This window comes from Leptidea sinapis, chromosome 27 (assembly GCF_905404315.1).
Source record: "Leptidea sinapis chromosome 27, ilLepSina1.1, whole genome shotgun sequence".
NCBI classification, from domain to species: domain Eukaryota; kingdom Metazoa; phylum Arthropoda; class Insecta; order Lepidoptera; family Pieridae; genus Leptidea; species Leptidea sinapis.
In genome coordinates, this window is record NC_066291.1 from 4789503 (window position 1) to 4817153 (window position 27651).

Sequence of the window (27651 nt, forward strand, 5' to 3'; positions counted from 1 at the left end):
GGGACGATACGACATGGATACCTTCAAAAAAAGCGCGTAAACCTTCCTGAAAGGCCGGAAACGCTCCTGTGAATCCTCAGGTGTTGAAAGAGAATGTGGGCGGCGGTGATCACTTAAGACCAGGTGATCCGTACGCTCGGTTGTCCTTCTTTTTCCATAATAATAAATAAATTCAAACCATTTATTTTAATAAATTTTTAAATGAATTGCAAACGTCAAATTGACGAATTGAACGCAGAGTATTGAAGTTTGTTTGACAGCTATTATTTTAAAAGCATTGACATTTGTTAATTGTTACAAGCCAATGTTGTTTTCGATCAAAATATTCAATATCCGAACAAAAAAACAATTAGAGTTAGAGTTTGTAAGCGTACTTCACCGAAGTTTACCAGTTCCTCTTCCTTTCCCGGAGGCTGCTTTGCACAGCATGCCGGCTAGATTATGGGTACCACAATGGCGCCTTTTTCCGCCGTGAAGAAGTAATGTGTAAGCATTATTGTGTTTTGGTCTGAAGGGCGCCGTAGCTAGTGAAATTACTGGGCAAATAACATCTTATGGCAGTCGAGTGGCACTGCATTGTTATGGGCAGGGCGTATCGATTACCAGCAGCCGAACGTCCTGCTGGTCTCGTCCCTTATTTTTATAAAAAAAAGAATTTGTCCACGTTGAACCGTCGAACAAACGACCGGGTAATCGGCAAGATAAATCTCTGCTTCAACCATTTCGACACCTGTTTCGCCTCTACATGAGGCATCCTCAGGCGATGTTGACTCGCCGAAGCATTAGAAATGGATTTCTATACATTATTTCCTTACGCACATTCGTATCTAAAAAGTTACGCACTTTTTTTGGATTGAATAACGATTGTTAACCAAAAATTTTATTATTAAAATTTCTGTGTATTTATGTCTCCACTAATCTTTTCCCGCGATTTGATATATTTTTTCGAGGTTTATATTTAAATCACAATAATGCAATGGGTGTGTAACGGAAAAATAGCAATGCTGTGATTGTCTTGCATAAAGTGAGTCGTGTGTTCGTATATAGAAAGAAAAGAGAAGAAAGAAAATGTCAAGTATTGACGTTATTTTTTTAAATATATGTTTGCAAAAATAGCTTTTTATAAATATTATGTAAGTTAATATTCTATTATATTAATTATGTACAAGTATATGAGCGTAACGGTAGTTTCATCGACATATTCTACGAACATCACATACGTGTAGCAGAAACATCAAAGTGCATTAATTTATATAAGAGTATTCTGAATATAGAATTATGATTGTAAAGACAGTGTTATGAAAGATGCGACAAAAAACTTATAGACAGAACTGTATTTCGCGAATGATTTTGGTTTGATTTGATTTGATTTATCCTCAGCTAGATTCCATTGATGTTGTAAGAGTATTGCCCGCCCTTAAAACGCTCGTGATTTAGATTGTACCTATGTACCTTTTACAACAAGATCCCAGAAAATGTTCAAAACAAAGGTATTGCGATATTCAAAAGAATTGTTAAAAAACGTTTGTATGGTTCTATAGCATAAATGTCTTTCTTAATGATACCACAGGTTGGGAATGGAGTGACCGCCCTCAGGCTATTAAATAATAAGTTTAATTGTACAATATTACTTTGTAAGCATATCTTTTCGATGAAAAAACAAGCCAGCTGAGTTTGTTGCGCCCGTTCTTCTCAGGTCTGAGGCATTCATTTTAGAATGGGTGGTAGTTTTTGACTTTCAATAAGTGATGTCACATCCTATTTTGAATAAAAATATTTGAATTTGAATTTGAACAGATTGGGAATGGAGTGACCACCCTCAGGCTATTAAATAATAAGTTTAATTGTACAGTATTACTTTGTAAGCATATTTTATCGATGAAAAAAAAGCCCGCTGAGTTTGTTGCGCCCGTTCTTCTCAGGTCTGAGGCATTCATTTTGGAATGGGTGGTAGTTTTTGACTTTCAATAAGTGATGTCACATCCTATTTTGAATAAAAACATTTGAATTTGAATATGAATTTTGAATATATGGCCAAGACCTGTGAACCTATGAGCATACCGCTCAAGGAAGTTGGTTCACGGCTTTTTAGTATCGTATATGTGTGATTTTGAACATATTTGTTGCGCTAGCGCACCCGTACGTTGGCTGTGGTGACCAATAGACACAAATAGAGCCTAAATTATGTACAGAATGCCATAGATGATAGAACATGAGTGAAGTAAAAAAAAATAATGCTCAGCTTTTAAAATTTATTAAAATTTTGGAGAGCTGAGTTACAAATAACATACGCAATCCGAAAATTTTGGCATTTATATATATGGAATTTTGCCGTAGATTTCTTTTATTAAATTGTACTTAGTAATCGCATCCCGTGAAGCTTGGACGCATCTTATGAAGAATAATAGAAGAGTGTATGGGTGTCGAGTGTATTGTCGGGGACCCAGTAGGCTTATCTCGTCCCTTTTTTGCATTAAAAAAAAGTTACAACAACGAGAATACACAATTGTGGCGCCAGCAGTGAACGAATATGCAGTAACAAGGACACTCCGTCTAAGAATGTTCATAGTCAATGTTTCAATGGAGTACGTTGGCACGATGCCACCTGTGCTGGACATTTGGTGGAATATTTGGTTGATTGTTGCCTCTATGATTCATATCCAATGCCACGACCATATCATGAATCACGCTCTAATTTTGTTTACTTATGGAAATATATTTATTATTAAGCCAGTCAACTCAGCGGATATTACGAACGAGAAATAAAACAGATATAGTTGATACCGCTGTTTTTCTTGGAATAACGCTAGATGCCAAACTCCAATGGGGCCCTCATATAGAAAATTTATCAAGTAGACTAAGTTCTGCTGCATACGCAATAAAAGAGATTCGTTCCTTAACAGACATTGAAACTGCAAGATTGTTTTATTTTTTTTTATTTTTTATGGAATAGGAGGACAAACGAGCGTACGGGTCACCTGTTGTTAAGTGATCACCGCCGCCCATACTCTCTTGCAACACCAGAGGAATCACAGGAGCGTTGCCGGCCTTTAAGGAAGGTGTACGTGCTTTTTTTGAAGGTACCCATGTCGTATCGTCCCGGAAACACCGCACAAGGAAGTTCATTCCACAGCTTTGTAGTAGGTGGAAGAAAGCTCCTTGTAAACCACACTGTGGAGGACCGCCACACATCCAGATGGTGAGGATGATATCCTAACTTGTGGCGTGTCGTGCGAAGGTGGAATTCGGCGGCAGGAATTAGGTAAAACAGCTCTTCGGAACACTCCCCGTGATAAATGCGGACACACAATGAAGCGACGTCTCTACGCAACGCCAAGTGATCCAGCCGTTCACAGAGTACTGGGTCCCCGACAATTCGCGCTGCTCTGCGTTGCACGCGGTCAAATGGATCGAGCTGATACTGGGGTGCGCCAGACCAGAGATGACAGCAATACTCCATGTGTGGCCGGACCTGCGCTTTGTACAGCGCAGGAATGTGGGCCGGCTTGAAGTATTGCCGTGCTCTATTAATGACGCCCAGTTTCTTTGAAGCCAATTTGGCTTTGCCCACCAGATGGCCACGGAATTGGCAATCGCTCGAGATTTCGAGACCCAGTATTCCGATACTAGGCGAGGCTTTTAGGGAAGTGTTGTCCAAGAGCGGTGATGCGACAAATGGGGTTTTTTTAGTGGTAAACGCGCAAACTTGAGTCTTCTGGGGGTTAAATTGGACAAGGTTCAATTTACCCCATTCCGCGACCTTCTCAAGAGAGGACTCGATAGAAGACACAAGTTTCTCCCGGCACTGGTCGACGATTTCCCGAGAGAGACGTGCATGGCCCGTGTATACGGCATCACCAGTGCTGTCATCTGCATAGCAATGAATGTTGGAGGTGTCCAACATATCATTGATATGCAGAAGAAACAGCGTAGGAGATAGCACACAGCCTTGGGGCACTCCAGCATTCACAGGCTTCGGGTTCGAGCAATGTCCGTCGACAACGACCTGTATGCTGCGCCCAGTGAGGAAGCTGGAGGTCCACTTGCACAAGCTCTCGGGAAGCCCAAATGATGGAAGTTTAGAGAGGAGCGCCTTATGCCATACACGATCAAAGGCCTTCGCTATATCCAGGCTAACTGCCAGGCCTTCCCCCTTGCTTTCAATAGCCGCAGCCCATCTATGTGTTAGGTATACCAGAAGATCACCTGCCGACCGACCATAGCGAAACCCGTATTGTCGGTCGTTGATCAACTGGTGACCCTCTAGGTATACCAAGAGCTGACGGCTAATTATGCTCTCCATGATTTTGGAAAGCAGGGAGGTAATAGCAATAGGCCTGTAGTTTGCCGGATCCGAACTGTCTCCTTCTTTTTGGATCGGATGAACAAGGGCTGACTTCCATGAGTCAGGGACTACGCCTTTGAAATAAGAGTGCCGGAATAAACGCGTTAGCACCGGCGTCGACTCAGGGGCACACGTTCTAAGCACGATTGGAGAAATGCCATCCGGCCCGCTCGACTTCCTGACGTCCAACGAAAACAGAGCTCGCCTCACAGTTTTCTGTTTGAACTGTACTTCAGGCATAGAGCTCTGACACCGCGGGATGGTCGGCGGTGTTTTTCCGTTGTCGTCAAGAGTCGAGTTGGAGGAGAAAAGAGCGCACAGGAGATCGGCTTTCTCTTTTACCGTATGGGCCAGGGTGTCATTCCTCATGTGCAACGGCGGCATGGACGGCTGGCTGAAGTTACCAAGAGCAGCTTTCGACCACGACCAGAACTTGCGTGGTCCGGTCGGGTAACTGGAAAGCTGCTCGCCGATTTTGACGACGTGTTTTGACTTTGCACGGGCGATTTGCCGTTTAAAAATCTGGAGGCACGGTTGTATTTCCTCTTTAGAACTATGCAGTTCGGATCCTTTGTGCCTAGCGCCGCAACCCAAGTTCGATACGCCTGTTTTTTGCAGTCAGATACTGCTTTAACTGACGCATCGAACCAGGGCTGTGATCTGCCACCGATCGGTACTACAGAGCTTGGTATAAAAATATCCATGCCCTGTAGTATCACATCGGCTACTGCAACGGCGCAGGCACTAGGATCATCCGAAGGGAAACAAACCCTGCTCCAAGGGTAGGATGCAAAAAAGGAACGCATCCTATCCCAATCTGCTGACTTGTAGTGCCAAACGCGGCGGGTCGCTGGTGGTCTGCGACGTGGGCGTCGTATAGGCACTACACTCCTGACCAGGCAGTGGTCGGACGTTCCGAGAGGGGCGTCAACAATGACCTGGTAACCATCGGGATGTGTAGTCAGCAGAAGATCTAATAAGGACGGCATGTGGCTATCCACATCCGGGAGTCGCGTTGGCGACTCAACCAATTGGGACAGATCGTACAATGCAAAATTATGCACAGATCGCCCTGCGTAGTCTGTGGTACGTGATCCAAGCCATTCGGCATTGTGCCCGTTGAAATCACCCAAGACTACGATTTCAGCGGAGGGGATCTGTGCAAGCACGTCGAATTGCCGCTTGAACGTAGCCCATGAGATGATCGGTTTCTGCGTTACCACTATGGGACCTGTAGACACACGCATAGATGCGGACGCGGTTCTCTAAATCTACGCGGAGCCAGAGAGTGGACAGGTCCCTACCCTCAAAATTGCCGAGACGGCGACAGCAGATATTCTCCCTAACGTACACACATACCCCGGCATGAGGCAAAAAATTGTGCTCAATTTTGTACCCGGGGTACGTTAAATATGACGTATCGCTAGGTCGAGATATCTGCGTCTCCGTAAGGAAACACAAGGCCGGCTTCGCCGTCTCAAGGTGGTGGTGGACTGCGTTTAAGTTGGAGTGAATTCCCCTGATATTGCAAAAGTCCACGTTGAGTGTGGAGCGGGGTGCCGTGGTGTTACTGCCTCGTTTGTCCTTGGTCATGCGCGGTACTGTGCCCTCCCCAGAATACGAAGGGCAGCCCGGGCTAGAGTGCTCGGGGAGGGATTCTCCGACTCTGGTAGAGCCGGTACCCTCCTGGGGTACTATCTCTTTAGGGACCGCTTTCATAATCTTTGTTGGGGATGGGGGGGGGGGGAATGGCCTCCGGTCCTCGACACTAACCTATGCGAAACATAGCGGTACTAGGCCGCTACTTCACGCCGGTATTCTGTGCGAGTGTGGTAATTAACCCGGACGAGTCTGGCCCGATTGTGCTGACGTCAAAAGACGGCTGCGTGACTCTCCCACTTCTATTTAAGTTACTTTCACAGAATTATGTCATATGGTATATTATTATGGGGTAATGCTGCTGATATTGATTCTATATTCGTGCTGCAGAAAAGAGCTGTTCGGGCAATTTATGGTATGGGACCAAGAGAGACGCTTAGATCTAAATTTAAAGATTTTAAAATTATGACTGTTTCTAACCAATATATATATGAAAATTTTGTGTATGTTCATAAAAATGGCAATAAATTTCAAAAGGTGTATGAAAAACAAAATATTAATACTAGAAACAAAAATAAACTGTTAATGCCCACTTCTAGGCTTAGTAAACTCGACAAGTCATTCATCGGTAATTGCGTTGGATTTTATAATAAGCTTCCTGAGAACATAATGGAAATGTCCCTCAACAAGTTCAAAGCCTATATTAAACATAAACTTATGGAAAAATCATATTACAATTTAAAGGACTATTTAGATGATAAGAAAGCATGGGTATGAATTGCTCTAAAAGATTTGAGCTTTAGTTACCCTTAATTAAATGTAATTGTATTTATAATTATGAATAATTTTTGAAAAATTGATAATTTATAGTAAAAGCAAAATGGTCAAATTATGAGTAGAGGTGTTTAGTGAGTGTTGTTGTATATATTTTAGATGAACATTCTTGTTTTTTGTTATTTACACGTCACACACAAAACAGTCACAGGAACTCAAGTTCCTGTCACAACTGTCACAGGAACTCAAGTTCCTGTGACAGTTTTCATCATGCTCGCTTAAATGTGGCTTATATAATATGCTTGTGGCGGCGACGTGGGACGGGTCGTTCCCTTCCCTAAAATATGGTCGAGGGAGGCGATGGCTGGCCCATGCGTCATGCTCGTGAACGGGCGCTGCTTGCGGTGGCAGGATGATCCTGTGGCCGGAAACTATACCTCATGGTTTTAAAACTAATTTTTTTTTTTATAATTGCTAATTAAATGGTCACTAAATACCTTTATTTATTTACGGTGTGTGTGGATTGATGCATTTACTGTACCATGGCCTAGTATTATTGTTGATACAGTAGAAGTCGGCCGTGAATGTACTCAATAGCTCTTGTTTTTACGTATTAATTTACATTTTGTAGTTTGAGTATTATTGCTGCATCACTTTACATATATTGTAACTGAAATGATTTGTGAGTGATTGCCACAAAGAGTTTCTTGCCACTTCTTATTAAAACCCAACCCTCAAAGGAGGTGGATATAAAAAGAAAAGTCATTTCCTTGATCTGCCTGAATAAGGTGATTTTGATTTGATTACCCTAAAGGATTGAGCTTTTGATTACTGTTAGTAAAAATATAATATTAATTACAAGTTTAAGCAGAATTATCAAATTGTAAGTAGAGGTGTTTGGTGAGTATTGCATGATATGTAGGATTATATGGTTTTATTAGGATTATTTTATTGTTGTTTGCTGAGTTCTCGTAACAGGTTTCATCATGCTCGCTTTAATGGCACTGCTTGTGGCGGCGACATGGGGCGAGTCGTTCCTTTCCCTAAAATATGGTTTAGGGAGGCGATGGCTGGCTCATGCGTCATGCTCGTGAACGGGCGCTGCTTGTGGTGGCGGGATGATCCTGTTGCCGGGGACTCGGTTTTAGATTCTTAAAAGTTATTGTGTATACATATGTGGATATATACATGTTTATTTATTTATAATCGCTTATAAAATGCTCACAGAATACCTTTATTGATTTATGGTGTATGTGGATGATGCAGCTACTGTACTCAATAACTTTTGTATTAATTTACATTTATTTTTTTTTACTTACTCGTGTAAGACATTGACTATTTGACGTTTGAGTGTGTTTGTTGTATCATTTTACATTTTACATATTATATTGTAATTGAAATGATCTGTAAATCTTGATATAAAAGAGTGACAATGAGTTTCTTGCTACTTCTTCTCATTAGCTCAACCCTTTACAAAGTAGCGGTAGATTCAAAAAGAAATTTTTTTTTGACATTCATAAGTGTCATTTTCGTGACTTACGTGAATAAACTGATTTTGATTTGATTTGATTTGATATAATATACAACTGTCAATGCATATAAATCATATAGATTACCAGTGGGACTCCTTTGCACAGGATGCCGGCTAGATTATGAGTACCACAACGGCGCCTCTTTGTTCCGTGAAGCAGTACTGTGTTTCGGTCTGCAGGGCGCCGTCGCTAGTTAAATTACTGGGTAAATGAGACTTAACATCTTATGTCTCAAGGAGACAAGCGCAATTGTGGTGCCAATCAGAATTTTTGAGATTTTCAAGAATCCTGAGTGGTACTACATTGTAATAGGCAGGGCATATCAATTACCATCAGATGAACGTCCTGTTCGTCTCATCCCTTACTGTTATAAAAAAAATAGAGTAAACAGGAAACCAAGAGCTGGCAGTTCTTTTGGTCAACGGATCAACACTACAGTTAGCTTGTGAGTTGAATGCAGTCGGGACCTGTAGTAAAGAGCGGGAGCATCTCAAGTTCCGTACCAAAATAAACGAGTTTTTATTTATCGCTAAGCAAGAGAAATAGCGAAAAATGTTTGAGACATGTGTGTTGAAGAAAGGCAGAACAAAAATTTTAGATTTTAATCACTGCATTCAACTCTCGCGATATCTGTAGTTATGACTCGGAAATGCTGGGGATGTTGGTACACTTCCGCGTATATTTGTCACTTTACTCCACAAAATTAGTATACTAGCGTAAATAACAAACGCTCTCCTCATTACGGCGTGACTTAAAATGTTCTTATGTGCTAGTTATTAATTTATTTTATTATGCACTTCAACAGAATACATATTAATACATTTACAAATATAAAAATCAGTATTTACCTGTGAAATGTTTCTTTAGTTGGATTGTTGCTATATGTAACAACATAATCAAATGCAGAACACGACACCATTATATTATTTTTTAATAATACCCGTTAAAACATACAGCAATAACGATAAAACATTAAAATTAAGACTAATGGACACTAAATTGTTTCAAAACGGATTCACAGTCTTCATCTATTCCGTCTCTTTCTCACACCTAGGTTTCAATGTAACTAATGTTCCTTGGTGAAGTGTCTAGTAAATAATATTTTACATTTCAAATTTCTTTATTGGTACCAAAAGTATTACGTGATTGTTTGTTGGAACATTATTTTAGGAGACAAACCCTGTGTCAGAAGATCCCATTCTTCCATATCTATAATCATTAGCCGATATTAATACAATATTTGTGCTGCAGAAGAGTGCTATTCGGGCTATTTATTACTTCCTTAAGAATAATTGAGAGCAATATTCAAAGAAATTAGCATCTTGATTTTGCTTATCAGTATATTCTAGATAATGTAATGTATGTTCATAGGCACATAAGTGAATTTGCTAGAAACTGTCATAACCATAATGTTAACACCAGGAACAGACGTAAACTTGTAATGCCTATTACTCGGCTAAGTCGAGTTACTAAGTTTTTTGTGGGGCGATGTATATGCTTTTAAAACAAGATCCCAGAAAATGTTCAAAACAAAAGTATTATGTCATTCAAAAGATTTGTTAAAAATTGTTTGTGTGGTTAAAGGTAAATATATAACATAATTCACTTTCTCTGAATGATACCACAGGTTGGGAATGGAGCGACCGCCCTCAGTCTATTAAATAATAAGTTTAATTGTACAATATTACTTTGTAAATATATTTTTTTGATGAAAAAAAGCCCGCTGAGTTTGTTGCGCCCATTCTTCTTAGGTCTCAGACCTAAGAAGCATTCGTTTTGGAATGGTTGGTAGTTTTTGACTTTCAATAAGTGATGTCACATCCTATTTTGAATAAAAATATTTGAATTTGAATTAAGTTGGTACCTACTTAACACAAATAAGGTGTTGGTGTGTGTGTAAGCGTGACGATATGTGTGTTTATGTATGTGAGTGTGTAATGTGTTCGCTAATATATTGTATAATAAGCTTTATAAACACATAGAGAATAAAGTTCAATAAAGTTCTTAAGATCTTATAAGACAGTGTCCTTTTGGATTTCAGGGTTTTCTGTTGGGGTTATCAGTGATAGGCGTCATCAACATCCTGTACAACGTGTGGTGGGAGGTTCTGAAGCCGCTGCTGTGCTGGCGCAGGCACAGGAACTCATCTGCAGGACTCTCTGACACAACGCTGGATGCCAAGAGCGAAAGGAATCATGTTTACTGAACTATTTGTATTAATTTATCTGTGCAATTATATTCTGTTGCTTAAAATTACTACGCTATCACCTTCAATGTTTCTATGCCCGCAAATGAATATAATGTAAGATATGCAGATGGAGAATAAAATTAACCACCAAGTCTACAATAAATTAAATGTACGGCCTAACCTCTTTTCTGTGCAATTAATGGATGTACCTGTAATTTTTATTCTCCCACTCTTTCTTGTCAGAAATTATAAAGACATAGACAGAGATGTCAGTGTCAATAAAACAATTAACAGAAAGAAATCGCGGGATTTTCTGTAGACCTATGTAAGTTTCACTACTCCATCATACATTATGACTTTGTTATATCTAAAAGGGTTTTCGATTCCCAGACGGCTTTTGGCATTTGTTTTCCGACACCTCCAAAAAAATCGTTAATGTATGGTTATGGTTTGTAAAGTGGCTTTGTTCCAGTTCAGTTCAGCCCTGTTTCACTGCGATCAATGTGATCTATTGTGATAGCCATGTAACTAAAATCGTTAATGTATACAAAAATGTATTCAAAAACTTAACTATGTAATTATATATATATATACAAATAAAATTTGAAAAACATCAATATTTTATGAACGATGCGGGACTCGACCCACGACCACCGGCGTTCCGTGCCGGTGCTCTAACCAACTTTTCAAGTTTTATTTGTGTATTAATCCTACTAGTAAGGGTTATCACTTTAAAAACATAACATATTGTTACGTAATTATATACTAAAACCTTCCTCGAGAATCACGCTATCCATTGGAAATAGCATGAAAATCAGTGCAGTAGTTTTTGAGTTTATCGCGAACGGACAGACAGACAAACGTGGCGTAGGACTTCGTTTTATAATATGTAGTGATAGCTGCTTATTATTCCAAAGTATTTTTATTTATCTTACCTCAATTAGTTTTTGCACGTCAGAAAGATCACTTTTATTAACTGACCCACAGTAGTATGTCAGAGAAATTTCTGGAAACCTTTATGGGAACGCAAAATTAAACGTAACAATAACGACATAACTATCAGCTGCTCCTGTCATCTGCATTTGTTATGACAATAGGGGACGAGACGAACAGGATGTTCAACTGATGATAATTGATGCGCCCTGCCCATTACAATGCAGTGCCGCTTAGGATTCTTAAAAAACCCAATAAATCTGAGCATCACTACAATTGCGCTTGTCACCTTGAGACATAAGATGTTGACTCATTTGCCCAGTAATTTCACTAGCTACGGCGCCCTTCAGACTGAAACACAGTAATGCTTATACATTAGTGATTCACGGTAGAAATAGGCGTAGTTGTGGTACCCATAATCTTGCCGGCATCCTATTAATGTTAATGCCGTCCTTTATAATGATGATAATTTAATAATGATTTATCAGTAGACATTATGAAATGCATTTTTTTATTGCTTAAATTGTTTTGAGGAAAGACACAGATCATCCCCACCATCTGGATGTGTGGTGTTCCTCCAGAGTGCGGTTTTTCAAGGAGCTTTCTTCCACGTACTACAAAGCTGTGGAATGAGCTTCCATGTGCGGTGTTTCCGGGACGATACGACATGGGTACCTTCAAAAAAAGCGAAACATCTTCCTTAAAGGCCGGCAACGCTCCTGTGATTCATCTGGTGTTGCAAGAGAATGTGGGCGGCGGTGATCACTTAACACCAAGTGACCAAGTACGCTCGTTTGTCCTCCTTTTTCATAAAAAAACAGATGTAGGTACACTTATAAAGCGGAACTATACATCAATAATTATCTCTATCAAATACTATTCAAATGTATGTATACTTACAATGTATCGAAAATATTGATGATTCTATCAAGTATCTGTTTTAATATGAAATAAGAAACACAAGAAGCTTAAGGTTAAGGTTTTGTTCATAGAAAGGCGTGGTTTGGTTTTCCTAATAGTATAGAGAATGAAAAATAACTGTTCAGGAATATTTCTCACAGTAGAATCGAATAAATCAGCAACATATTATATTTATCGGTATGCTCCACAGAGTTATTTGTTGGCACATGTGTTCCAACAACAATTATATCTGTACCGACTTGGCAGTAGCTGTTTGTACATTTTGATAAGCTGAGCGATTTAATTCATAAATAATGTAAGTTTAAATTGGGGATTCGTCTCCGCTGCGCTCCAACTAGATACCGCAGGCGTATCTAGTCTCAAAGTGCGGCAACTAATACTGCGCCCAAGTGGTATTCGAGCTAGTCTCGAACAATGTGTGACGTTGACGTGCCACATGTTCTGTTAAACTTTGCTGATAATTGAAACTAAAATGCCAAGTTGCGTAGAAGACTTTATAAAAATAATACTACAAGAAAAAACAAGACACTGGGTTCACATATCATCAGTAAGTACTTTGTATTTTATTAATATCAATGTAAAATAACACGAAGCGTATGTTATAATATTTTATAGATGCCATTGCGTGTCAAGATGCCACGCACACAAGCATCTAATAGTTGCCGTAATAAAAAAGCTATTGTCCTTCGGTAGTGCGGTATGTGATTGGAGCACAGTGGAGACCAATCATTAATATATGGATGTAAGTAATAAAATGAAACAAAATATATACACTGAAATATATTATTAAAAGTAAAATTTACTTTCTGTAAATAAATAATCGATAAGCCGTCTCAAACACAATGACTAATATACACTGATCGGCAGGAACTGTCCTTTCATGGACTTGGATAGTTTGTATTTATTGAAGTGAAACTTCTTTGCGCGCATGAGGCTTAAATTTTTACGGTTGAAAAGCAATAATAATAATATTTGTGACACGAAAATATGGGACGTTTTTGTCCAAGAAGCGGGAGAGAGCGATTGAGACCGATTGAGAGGGAGTGAGAAAGGGCGAACGTAGCTTGAAGCACATAGAAAAAGAGTGAGAGTAGGGAGAGAGTGAGTGAGAGAGAGCAAGAGAAAAAGGGAGATCGAGAAGAAAAACACGCTATTAGTTGATGTATTCTGTGTGTGATTATCATTAGTATGTATACAGTGTGTAAATAATGAGTTAAATGCATAAATAAATATTTTGTGATAAATTTGTAAATCATCCTATATTAAGCAGTTGTTCAGAGTAAGTAATATATTAGTTATCTTTTTGTTAATTTTTTTATGTTCATTCGTTTGAAGGTTAGAAAATTTTAATACTTATTTACTAATAACATGTGGCATTTTAATTTGCCACTTGTTATTTGAGAATTTATTATATTATTTTTCATAAAATATAAAATATTTGATCTACATTTTTATTAAAAAGCATAATAAGAATAATTAATATTTTCTAATATTGACAAAAAAACATTAGATTGAGAACAGGTTAGTATAAAATATATAAACTAGTTTTAAAAATTATTTTGCCAAAGAAGTTTCACTTCTGACATGTGTGATTTGTACGCAAGCAATTTTTAATACAACTTATGAAACTGTACTATTTTCAAGCTTCCATAAATAATTTAAACAATTGCCCATCCAAGTTCAACTGCACTTGATAAACTTGTTGGAAGTACATAAAGCTATAAACTAAAAAACCTTTAAAAACTCATAGTTGTTTCAATTATTACGTAGTATTGCTTATTATGCACGAGTTTTACTTTTTTTTATATATAGGAGGGGGCAAACGGGCAAGAGAGATTAAATTTTGTATGAATATCGGATACGTATGCGAATCGGCCAAAATCTATGTTTCATACCGCTAAATGATAAGGGTGACCCCTAAATACTTTTTTTTAATTTTATTATGATTTAGCATTGAAAATACATAAAACTTAAAATTTTCACCCTTCTAAAATCAAACCCTGTTTTTGATCACGATTTTTATATTATTCTGTCCACAGATCCGCAATAGGGTTGCAAGATGGCAATCAAATATAATAATTATTGTAGTACAATAAATTTTATGTACTATATATTGGTGCGTCTGAGAATAGGTCGTCTTTTTTATGCCCCAAAAATTTTTTTTTTTACTTTATATGGCAATACAACGTTTGCTGGGTCAGCTAGTATTTTTATACAATTTGAAATAAGTTAAAATAAATTATATCAAATTTTGCGGATAACTAAAGTCTCGGTTTTGAGCTTTTATGCTATCACGTGGTGCGTAGAGAGGTGGACATAAATATATTGATAGATCGTCGTAAACGCTACAGCGTTCGTTCCGCCCATGCAACATAAACACGGTCTAATATTAGTCACCTGCAAGTCGTGTCGATAACCCAAATTAGTGAGGACCCATTTAGCTGACATATATAATTGATATCGACTGTGTATCGCCACCACTACTGGTACCTACAAGATAAAAGAATAACACTTTCGCAGAGGTAAATTCTGATATCGCTATTAAATTAAATGGTTTAATTGTTATCCTAAACAAATTGTTATGTTCTTAAAGTGATAACCCTCACTTCTAGGATTAATACACAACCTGAGAGTTGATCAAATCATACAAGATTTTATGACGATACGTCACTCGAACGGTTAGGTCAGCTAGTTAGAGCACTTCACGGAACGCCGGAGGTCGTGAGTTCGAGTCCCGCATCGTTCATTTTAATAATTACCGAACAACCAATTTTTTATGTAATATAGGACTAATGAAGAGTTAAACTGATCCCTAGTGTTCACCGATCAGGTTTCACACACTGTTTCTGAAAGTATTTATAATTATAACGACTTATAAGCATATCCAACATTATTCAAAAGTAAAAGGAAAACCTAAAAATCGTTCTAGATAACTGAAGAGATTTAAGTATATATGACATGGAGAGGACAATACGAACAAAAGAATAATTCAATATTTTATTAGCAAATTGCGTAAAAGTATATTTCATTACGAGTGCGGAAAGCCTGTCATTGCAAAGAGTTCCGACAAAGAGACAAGACAAGAGTTGACAGTCGGAACAAGTTCGGAAAAGGTAAAGTAAAAGCTCGAGTATGTAATAGGCCACATCCCGAACGCTATACGTCCTTGCAATACCACGGACGAGAAAAAAAATAAGGACTCCCTGTCACCTTACATAACAAGTTAACTTCACCTGTATTATATTTGTTTGTTTGTAATCGACTCATTTGGGCGCGATTTTGACCTCCTTTAAAGGGCCAGATTTAGTTCAAACTTCGTAGATTTATCGAGGACCGATGAAAATACATTAATTTGATAAAATTGTTCCATTTTTCAATTTGCAAAATAAGATTTTTGTTTATTTATATAATTTTCATCAATCGTCTAAAACGAAGGAGATGATGTTAATTTTAAATTTCAAAAAAAAAAATTCAAATATTTTAGTTAGGTTTTCTATAAAAAGCGTATTTTTTAGGTTTTTTACCTGCTATTGATTGATGATACTTTGACAGTTCACTGTAGCTCAAACAAGCGCTTTTTATATCGTTCGATAGCTGAAATAATGCTTAAAATCGCCTGTTTGAATACGTGTTACAGCTATTGAAATATTTATAGCGCCACTATCGCTTGGGATTAAAGATATTGTATGAAAATTTTGCTTATTACCGTCCTATGTACTTTAATCTCTTCGTAAATACTCTACAGGGTTCGAGACAGCATGAAAGTGGAACCATTCAACAGAATAAATCCAATGAAGTTATAGGTTTAAGGCTTCTGTAAAGAACCCTTACGTCTGCTGGATGTTTTGCCAATTTGAACAATGTGTTAATAAATGCTTGAATGATTTTACTTCAAAACCGTAAGCATAAATGGACGACCTGTATAGCCGAGTGGTTAGCGATCCTACCTACTAAGCTAGAGGTCCCGGGTTCGAATCCCGGTAGGTGCAAGCATTTATAATATGATGAATTTGGATGTTTTTTTCCGAGTCATGGATGTTTAAATGTATTTATGTATGTTTATATTTATGTTTATATGAATTTATGTATGTTTAAGTAAGTATATTGTATTAAATATATCACTGTCTTATAACCCATAACACAGGCTATATATGCTTAACTTGGGGCAAGATAATTTGTGTAAATAGTGTGTCAATAAAAAAAAATTTTAACAAATTAACACCGTAAGAGAGTTAGAGAGAGTCGAACATTAAGCACAAACATAAAAATCTTTTCCCTGCCAGAATTCTTTATTTAAACTTTCTCTGAAAATGAACAGCATTACAAACATCCAGACATATAAAATCAAATACCCAATGATGACATTAACAGCGCGTTGATAAATAAGCAGCTATTTAAGAGGATTCTTTAGTGCATCAAATGAAAATTGTTATATTTTTTAAAACAAAACAAAAAAATTGATATTTCAAATCACAGGAGCGTTGCCGGCCTTTAAGGAAGGTGTACCCGCTTTTTTGAAGGTACCCGTGTCGTATCGTCCCGGAAACACCGCACAAGGAAGTTCATTCCACAGCTTTGTAGTACGTGGAAGAAAGCTCCTTGTAAACCGCACTGTGGAGGACCGCCACACATCCAGATGGTGAGGATGATATCCTAACTTGTGGCGTGTCGTGCGAAGGTGGAATTCGGCGGCAGGAATTAGGTTAAACAGCTCTTCGGAACACTCCCCGTGATAAATGCGGTAGAAGAATCAGAACACAATGAAGCGACGTCTCTACGCAACGCCAAGTGATCCAGCCGTTCACAGAGTACTATATTAATATAATTACATGTAATAAAATATTTAAATAATTATGGTGTAAGTCCCATGTTCATCGGGTCTGAGGCGGATTTCGACAGTGTCCGTTGTTCCATTGAGCTAGCTCCGTATTGGAAAATTATTTTGGAATTAAATTTACGTCATTATATAGGGTATTTTTTTATTTTATTGACTGCCATCAGTCGGTAACGACTATAATCAGTTCCGTAGAGTTTGGTTCAACGATTTGGGTTTTGGAGGCCATCGCCTCAACCAGCCCTTATTCTAATGAGACTTGCTTTCTTTTTAGTCTTCTAATGGCTTGAGAGGACTCAAGCAGTTTAGTAGCCAAGTAATTTGGGTGAGTGGCTAGGAGTTCGGCGTATCATCTGGAATGTTTTTTTATTTCCTCCTTTATAGTGGGCATGTCCAGATATTTATGTATCTCGTCATTGCGAGCAAACCAGGGTGCATTTACTATTGTCCGCAAGACACCGTTTTGTGCTCTTTGAAGACATATTATGTTGCTGTCACTGGCAGTTCCCCAGTGACAGCAACATAATAAATAAAACTAAATACTAACAATTTTTAAACAAACAAAAATTTACAAGATTCACTACATGCTGCTGCTAAAATGCGATATATTTGCTCAGTGCCGCACGCTCATCTATATAAAACAAAATTGCATTTTAGTTTTGCCATATGAATTCTCTTAAAACACTTAACCAATTGATAGAATATGTACTGCTTAGATCATTTATTCCATCTAGACTATGACAGTTGTGAAAACGTCGAAAAAAATTGAGTTTAGAGCTTCTATTTTGAGGAACGCACGCACACTAACACAAAATGTCATACAAATCGCGAGTGTAAGAAGTAGCTTATAAAAGCTAAAGTGTGCGTGACAAGCTTTTAATTAATACTAAAGTAATAAACCGGTTTTTATCAGTTCTCTAACAGCAAGAGACTAGATCTAGACGTATAAATTATCTAGAATGTATTGCATAAATACTGAAATTAATATAATGTGAAAAACGAAATAGCTGAGAATACAGAGGTAAATTGTATCTACATCGGCGAGTCAAAAATAGCCGGAGATTAGTACAAGCTTGCTAAGAATAGCAAAGGGCCAGGATGTAAAATGCTTTCAGTGACTCACAGACATTGCTTCAAGCCAACTTTATTTGAGGATCACCTAGTTTTTTAACCTTATCTGTCCGTCTCATTATCAACTGTTATTGGTCGAAGCTTATTTTACACGGAATAAGCTATGGCTCAGAATATACTTGCGTATTGATATCCTGACAGCCTAATAATGCGTGACCACTGACCTCTACTATATACCACTGGACTGGCGGCTGTCAAAGTGCTTTTGTGCCTGTTTGATATTCACCATTTTGGCGCTGTTGGCCATGTAGAGAGAGTCTGCGGTACTAAAACTAGTGGTGACAACCTCAGCAAAAATCGATAGATGGTGGCAAACTATTAACAAAAAAAATTGTGTTCCTTAGTACGTTGATTCTTGAAGTATAAATAACACGGAGAACGAACGAAATTAATTCAGAATGCAAAAGTACTTCAGAGTGTTGTACATTCCTTCACAGCCATTTGTATTATGCGTCAAAATTTGTTCTCCGGACGCTCGCGAGTGACGCTTCAAATAGGCACAAAAAATTGCTGTCAAACATATGGAATAGCCTGTCCAGTGCGTGACCAATTTAGATTTTTCAATGTGTGCGTTAGCTAGTGGTTCCATATTCAAAATACTATGGAGCTAATGCAAAGTGTGGCTGACTCAATCAAAATCGGTTATAGTCACGATAGATTTGCTTACCTTTTCTATCTTGCAGTATCTCCGTTAAATTTTCTTCAGAGACTCAGTACTTTAAAAGAAATATTTAAAATGACTATTTAAAAGCGCTTAGTTTACGCCTATTAGAATAAAGTTTATTTCACATTGACTTGACAATTTTTTCTTGTCGTGAAGCAGTAATGTGTAAGCATTATTGTGTTTCGGTATGAAGGGTGCCTTAGCTAATGAAATTAGTGGGCAAATGAGACTTAACATGTTATGTCTCAAGATGACGAGCGCAATTGTAATGCCGCTCACTATTTTAGGGATTGTATTGTAATGGGCAGGGTGAATCAATTACCATCAACTAAACAGAGTGGTAGACATGCCTCTGCCTATTGCTCGTCTTGTCTTGAAAATAAGAATTTTCATTAAAAAAACAAACCGAGGTATGACGCCTCCGTCTAGTCATGCCAGCAAATTGTTTGCGAAACCAAACGGACACCAGGTGAGTAACTCTCTATAGAGCTGTATACGAGTATATTTTGTTGGTAGCGACGAATGGTTGTGCCACCGTGTTGTCCCGGTGAAATATAGCCCTTAAGGTTCCCCAGTATGATTCGGATATCGTGTCTGTTTAGGCTGAAAAGTCAACGTGTTTATTTTTTTATGAAAATAAGGGACGAGACGAGCAGGACATTTAGCTGATGGTAATTGATACGCCCTGCCCATTAAAATGCAGTGCCGCTCAGGATTCTTAAAAAAACCCGAAAAATTCTCAGCGGCCCTACAACTGCGCTCGTCACCTTGAGACATAAGATGTTAGATCTCATTTGCCCAGTAATTTCACTAGATACGGCGCCCTTCAGACCGAAACACAGTAATGTTTATACATTACTGCTTCACGTCAGAAATAGTCGCCGTTGTGGTACCCATAATCTAGCCGGCAACCTGTGCAAAGGAGGTCGCGCAAACTGACTTTTCCCACTGGAAAAGTCTGTTTGGGCGATAGTGCATAAATCGCTTCTTTCGACTGTCTTCAGCTTGAGACGTTTATCCATCAGGTGTTGTAAAGTTAGACCTCGTATTCCATTAAAGATCCAATGATGATCCAATATGACAGACCAATCAGAACTCAGTTAATTTTACTTGAACAAACGGCTATTGTCGATAGAGCGCCATAAATTGTAAGTAAAATAACATAACCGAGTGTTTATTTTCATTAGATATAGGAACGATAAATCGTAATCGCAAATGTAAAAAGTTCTAAAAATATTCAACAAATAACTGGCGACTCGAGAACAAACTCAACGCCAAGAATTCCACACTACGATTGAAATATAACATATAAAACCAACATATTCTACAATGAAGTACTAAAAATTGGTGCAAAGTATTTGAATAAAAGCCTTTTTCAGCTGTTAAGAGATATTTAATAACATATTAATAGTATGTCACTCACTTTTGGGATAAAATATACAAAAATATATAAAATATCATTCATTAAATGCGGCTCTTTCAGCCTAGACTAAAAATAAAAAGCTAATGAGTAGTTAGCCCATATATTTATTAAATCACGAAATACGAATATTATGCCGGAACAAAGCTCCGTCAGCATAAAATGAAGAAAATATTAAAATTGCCAATGTTAATGTTATCAAGTTTTGATAATAATTGATTCAAAATGGGATTTTTACCCATTTAAAAAGACATGCCTAATATCTGAGAAGGACGACCGTAAAAACTAAGGGGGTACATTTATTATTATTTCTATAGCCTGGGGCCAATCGCTTGAAAGACATTTATGTTATAGTAAAGGATATAATAATTAAGTACGGAAGTCTCACTTCGCAAAATCAATTAAAGAAATAGTGACTGTTGCGTTCATACAATAAGGTGTATTTCAGATCGCACAGCGCTACTAACCTACATTTTTATTCACCTAGAAGTTGCCTCTCTTTCTATCGCGTGACTCTTACCTCTTCTGGTGACATTAGGGTTATCTTTTTTACCTAAAACTGTACCTACTGATATAAGCTCATCTTAAAAAGCTAGCACAGTGTTTTCTATAGTATAAATAGGTATGTAATCGTAATTTTGAAATCAATATTCTTTAGTTGTCAAACCTACATTACTTGCAGAAAGTAATGTATGTATTGGAAGACCACGACATAGTCAAACCTAAATTTGATTTCTTCAGCGTCTAAAGGAAGCTTAAAAAATTTAAAATTGGATCGCAATGACCTTTTAATATGCTTTGCTTTATTTATGTTTCTCCATTTTTAAAATATCGTCGAATCTGTGAAGTAGATGAAAATAATAGAAATATCGAACTTGTGACAAACTAGCTGATGCCCCACGACTTTGTTCGCGTACACAGAGGACTGAGTACGTAGTAGCGACATTTCAAATTAATTTTTAAATTAACAGAACACTTATAACATATTATGGTGTCACAATATTTTATATAAATAATGATGTGTTCTGCAAATTCTATCATCAAAACTTTTCGTAGCGCACGCGATGTTAAGAATATTTTAGGTAATTTTTTACACCTTTGATTACTTTATTGGAGTATTAATAAGGAATCCTAATTTTAATGAAGATATAAAATAGCATATGTCACCCGGTGAAAGTGTAGCTTCTCAACAGTGAAGTGTAGGTTCTATTCAATGTAAACAAACAAACACACAAACAAATGTTTTCTCTTTATAATATTAGTATAGATAAGTCAGATAATTATACTGCGGAAGACGTCCACTGCTGGACATAGGCCTTCTCTAAAGATCTCCACGACAATTGTGCTGCGCTGCCCTCATCCGACGTATTCCGGCGATCTTGACCGGATCGTCGGTCCATCTTGAAGGGGAACCAACACTGCGTGTTCCGGTACGTGGTCGCCAGTCTTTTCTGCCCCAAATACTTGGAATAGCAATTATCAAATAAATAGTGATCAATAACAATATTCCAAAAAAAAAAACAATTTATGTGTTCCATGAACGCTGTCAACTTGGACACATTTGGGGCAAAGATATCAGGTGCCTATTCCGTTAGTAACGTCTTAAAATAGGCAAGGACAGTGGCAATGAGTTCAGCTAAATTCATTCATACGAGACACTATGATCTATTAAATACTTTAAAATTTATAGTGAGAGCCATGGTGCGATCAATGTCAATGTAAAAATTGGGTTTGTCCGGGATTAGGGTAAATTAGGAACATATTAATGGGATAGTTATTTGTAAAAATTAAGTATCACAATGAACTAAAGTAATGAGGTGAGACGAGATTGGGATTAGGCAGTCGCGCCCGGTACGTATAACTCTCAGTGTAGAGTGATGTCTATTAGATATCACAGTCATAGTTCTTTAGATGCAAGAAACATTTACAGCTAAAGTTGTTACAAAATTATGACAAGGCATATGTTTCATCTTGACAGACATGCAAATATTTCAGTGAATACGTTTTATAATTAACTAGCTGACCCAACGGACGCTGTTCTATGAATAAACTAAAAATATATTTAAACCCTTTATTACGGGCATTTAAACCCTACACATAAATGTTGGTAGGCTGTCGTGTAAATAGACAGTCTACCGCGGGGAACGTAACTCGAAAAAGAAAGCGGATAATTATGGCGACAACTAATACAAAAAACCAATCCATTAACCTGTATTGAATTTAGGGTTTCCTAAGGAGGAATACTCGCAGATCAGTCTTGATTCGTGGCTTGTCGCTGTCGCAGCAGAGCGGATAAAAACAGCAATCAGGAAGCATCCACGGTTCGGGAACTAGATTGATGTCACAAGCAAGTCTTCAAAATATATGTAGCGGACACGTGGCATACAAGACACTTATAAGGTTATAGAATCAATTACGGCAGGCAGACAACTCGAAGACTACTTTGATACTGTTTTATGGCGCGTGAGTCGATTATTCGCACGTATTCAGCGCGCATGCGAGACAACTAGCGCAATCTAGACCTTTCATGCGTAACTAAATACAATTTCAAGTTAGCAGAAGGCCCAATGCACCAGACGCCGCCATAATTTATCCACATAAATGAAGAATTAATATTTTAGTGCACTATGCAATGAGCCTTGGAAGGTCGGAGACCTTTCAACATGAATGAAATAATATTAAATAAATTAAATAAAAGAGTACAACCAATTATCTATAGTTACCTCTAACTAAGCGGTATCATGAGTACTAGTGAAAAATCTCAATTAATCCCATAAGAAATAAATTTAAGCGGTAAAGGAGATTAACTTAGAATTACGACAAAAAACAAAAAAACGTAAAAACAAAATGGCTCAAAGAGTGGTCAATTAATTAATAGTTTTTTTTTCTTAAAAATAAGCTAAAATAAATCTTATAAACTAACAGAAAAAATAAAGAAGTTACTGAGTTGGTATAGGGTAAAGTTTTACAACCGGACGCTTGAAAATACCGAATCTAGTCTTAACCTTTGCAACTCGAACAATATTATCGGTGCCAGGAAAAACCTCCGTAATAATCCCTATTGGCCAACTTAGCGGGGGGGAGTCATCCTGTCCAACTAATACGACAGTTCCAACCACCACTGGTTTATCAGGAGTAGACCACTTTTGTCGAATCTGCAGCGTATGCAGATATTCAGTGTGCCATTTCTTCCAAAACAATTGCACCATGCTGTCTAACAAATGTTTACGCTGTACTAAATGAACAGGTTGATCAGACAAATCTGGAGCAGGTAAATATTTTAGCGGTGATGCCATTAAAAAATGAGCGGGAGTAATAACCTCAGGATGTGGATCAGAGGATACCACATTAAGAGGACGTGAGTTCATGATACATTCAACTTGGGTTAGAACTGTTTGGAGCTCTTCATAAGTGAGAAGCTGCAACCCAATAACTCTATATAAATGTGTCTTCAAACTCTTAATATTTGATTCCCACATAGAACCAAAATGTGGTGATCTAGGCGGTAACATTTTCCAATTAATTTTATGCAAGATAAATTCTTGAGAAAGGGAAGTCTTAAATTTTGAAGTCAATAAAAATGTATATAACTCATCCAATTGTGCCTTAGTGCCAACAAAATTTGTTCCGTTATCGGAATAAAGGCAAGACACTGGCCCCCGACGGGAAATAAAACGCTTGAAAGCGGCTAAGAACGCATCAGTGGTTAAATCAGAGACTAACTCAATGTGGACTGCCTTTGTGACTAAACATACAAATAGACAGATGTATGCCTTTTGAGCATGTTGTCCTCTTCGTCGAGAAAGAGTGATACAAATAGGACCTGCATAGTCTACTCCAGTATGCACAAATGCTTTAGCCTCTGAGACACGATACGCAGGAAGGTCTGCCATGAACGGTGTCGGATGATGCGGGTTTAATTTAAAACAACAATTACATTTTTGAGTACGACAGACAGTTACGGATCTTACGACAGTTCTGGCGTCCAATATCCAATAACGCTGTCTAAGAATTGATACAAGAAGTCCTGGTCCTGTATGACAATTCATTACGTGGTAATGTCGAATAATAAAATTAACCACGTGATTATTCTTTGGAAGAAGAGCGGGATGCTTGGCATCAAAGGGAAGACTTGACTTGGATAGTCTTCCGCCAACTCTCAAAATACCTTTTTCATCTAAGAAAACTGCCAATGGTCGAAGTTTCTTAGACGGCAATTTCGAGTTTTTAAGTAAAGCGATATCTTGTGAAAAATATACAGATTGTAGTGTGCGGATCATAACTCGTTCCGCCAAATTTATATTTTCAACAGGAGTCAAATTAGCGGTTACATTATTTTTATATTTAATAAAACGGAGTACATAACATATTGTACGCAATAATTTATCCCATGAAGAGATACGATGAGCTAACTCACATAATATTGGAGGCTCGGTCATAGCGGTAGCGGTTAAAACATGAGCTTTATGCTCTCGAAGTTCTACGGAATCCGTAGGAGAAAATCTTTGAATGGGCCAGAAATTTGGTGGTTGCTGCAGCCAAGAGGGGCCATTCCACCACAACAGATGAGATACAAGTTGGGATGGCAGCAAACCACGAGAAAGGCAGTCACTGGGATTTTCAACTCCAGCGACATGATAGAAATATTCAGGACTTAAGTTTTCTTGACACTGGGCGATGCGGTTGCTGACGAAAACAGAAAAACGGTGTGGAGATGAGTGAATTCAGGATAGAGCAATCGTGGAATCTGAAAAAGCATAAATTTCTGAAATTGGAAAGCGGCTGGAGTAAGACTCCTTCACAGTTAATATTAATTTAGACATTAGCACGGCTGCACATAGCTCGAGTCGTGCCAACGTTGTCACTTTAGTTGGTGATACCTTAGACTTTGCGCAAAGCAACGTCACTGTGACAGCAGAGGGGAAGTTACAGTGGGCATAAATCGCACAACCATATCCTTGAATACTTGCGTCACAGAATGCAACAAGGTTTAAAGTGCACTCAAGTGTAACACCTACATGACGCGGAATACGCAAGTTATCTAGTGGCGGCAATTCCTGTATTAGGGCGTTAAATTTTTGTGTGATGTGCAATGGAGTAGGATCATCCCAGCCAATATTGCTCAGCCACAGCTCTTTAATGAGTAATTTAGCGTACATAATGACGGGAGCGACCAGACCTAGCACGTCAAATAAGCGGGTTACTACGGAGAGTATTTTTCTCTTAGTACATTCCTCAGAAACTTGACAGGAAGTAAAGCGGAAAGTATCACTCAAAGGTTCCCATGATAATCCTAAAACCTTCGATATATTTTGACAAGCGTCAAAGTGTAAAGAGGAACGGTGTGTATCAGGTAGACTGCTCATTAACTCTGGCGAATTGCTTCGCCACTTTACCAAATCAAAGGAACCCGACGCGAACATTTTAATCAGGTCCTGAGCCAAATTCTTGGCAGTTTCCTCATTGGGAGCGGAGTATACTAGGTCATCTGTGTATAGACTAGATTCTGCAATTTTAGCAGATTCTGGGAAGTGGGAACTCATGTCTAAAGCCAGCTGTCTCACTGTTCGCATTGCCAAAAATGGGCTTGACTTGAGACCGAAAGGAACGCAGTTAAATTCAAATGTGCGGATATTTTCATTTTCATTGAATCTAAATAATATTCGTATGTATTTGCGTTGATCCTTAAAACCCCAATGCGGAGGTACATATGTTTAATGTCAGCATTCATAGCGACAGGGAATAATCGAAATTCTAATAACAAACGAAACAGATCGGTTTGCATGTTACGGCCAATATGAATAACGTCATTTAATGATAATCCCGTATGAGTTTTCGCGCTAGCGTCAAGCACAACACGCGGCATAGGCTTGTCGGAACGAACGATAGCATGATGCGGTATATAATAACCTGTATGCGAAACTTCGGACTCCGAGACCGAACTCAAATACCCGTTATCTATATATTCTTGTATAACCTTGTTATAATTATCTCTTAGCTTAACATCTTGTCGAAATCTCCTCTCCAAGGCCAATAGTCGACGCAATGCAACAGCACGAGAGTTTCCAAGCTCTGACGGCTCTTTACAGAAAGGGATAGAGACAACATAACGGCCGATATCGTCCCGAGTCACAGTGGAAGTATACAAATTCTCACATTCCGTTTCCTCAGGCGATAAAAATTCAGATTGCGGTAATTCTTCAAGTTGCCAAAATCTTTGAATTAAATCATTTAAATTCAGCGAGATAAAAGAAGCGGTAGTGACATTACAATTAAAATCAGCGGAAGTGGTCGATTCAATAAGCGAAGCGGTCTTAGTACACAAACGCGCGATATTATCATTTTTCTGAGAAGGAAAGAAACCCATAAAAACATAACCAAAAACAGTAGATAAGGCGGGTGGGGCGCGCGGTCCAATATCTAATTTATTTCCCAAATAAATGTATGGAAATAACTGTGCACCCAATACAATGTCGATGTTACCTGGAATATTCCAAGTCAAATCGGCGAGCGGTAACTTATCAAAATATCTTAAATCATTATCTAATTTTATAAAGCGGGAAGGTAACTCATCCGTTATACAATCTACAACTAAAGCGTATATCTTATATTTATATTCAGTAGATAAGCGAGACTCAATCTCAACATAAACATAGTCATGAATAGGTCGAGACGACATACCAACACCCTTAACAAACGAATTACATAACGGTACAATCAATTCAACAGTAATCAAATTATTCTGTGAACCATTATCAATAAGACGTAGTCAGGTACAACTCGCCCCATTCTCCCCTGCGGCTTTGCAAAAACCGTCAACGAAACCGACGGATTAATATATCCGGGGACATCGCGCAACAGTGGTACCGACAAGTTACCAGCAGAGGGCACGGCGGTGGTGGCGGTGGTGGCGGTAGTATGGTTGGAGGTGGCCACGTTCGCGAGCGAGGGCCCAGGCGGCGGCGGTGGTGCCGCGAGCTTCACCGGCATATCTTGCGATGACAGCGCAACAGTTCGTGTTTCACGTCTACTAAAATCATATTTTTTATCTTTATTAAAGTGCAAAAGTGTATGGTGTCGCTTTTGACATAATTCGCAAACAGACGACGACCTACAGTTAGTTATGGTATGCGTAACACTAAGACAATTAACACATCCATGTTTAGATTTAATGAAATTAAACCGATCATGTACAGAAGGTACGTTTTTAAATTTAAAACAATTATAAAGTTTTGTGTGCTTATTATCTGAACAAAAAACACACACAAGCGGTGTATTTGAATAAGCGGGAGAAGTAGGTATAGGAGTAC

At 38.1% G+C, this 27651-nt stretch overlaps 1 protein-coding gene across 1 annotated transcript in view; it reads left to right on the forward strand.

The window, feature by feature from the left end:
* The window catches only part of LOC126972819 (uncharacterized), a 31739-nt gene extending 21121 nt beyond the window's left edge, over positions 1–10618 (forward strand). Inside the window, exon 10 of the mRNA XM_050819896.1 lies at positions 10292–10618. Coding sequence (XP_050675853.1) covers positions 10292–10456 — 165 coding nt within the window. The 3' untranslated portion in view covers positions 10457–10618. The remainder of the gene's footprint in view (positions 1–10291) is intronic.
* Positions 10619–27651: the final 17033 nt, after the last annotated feature.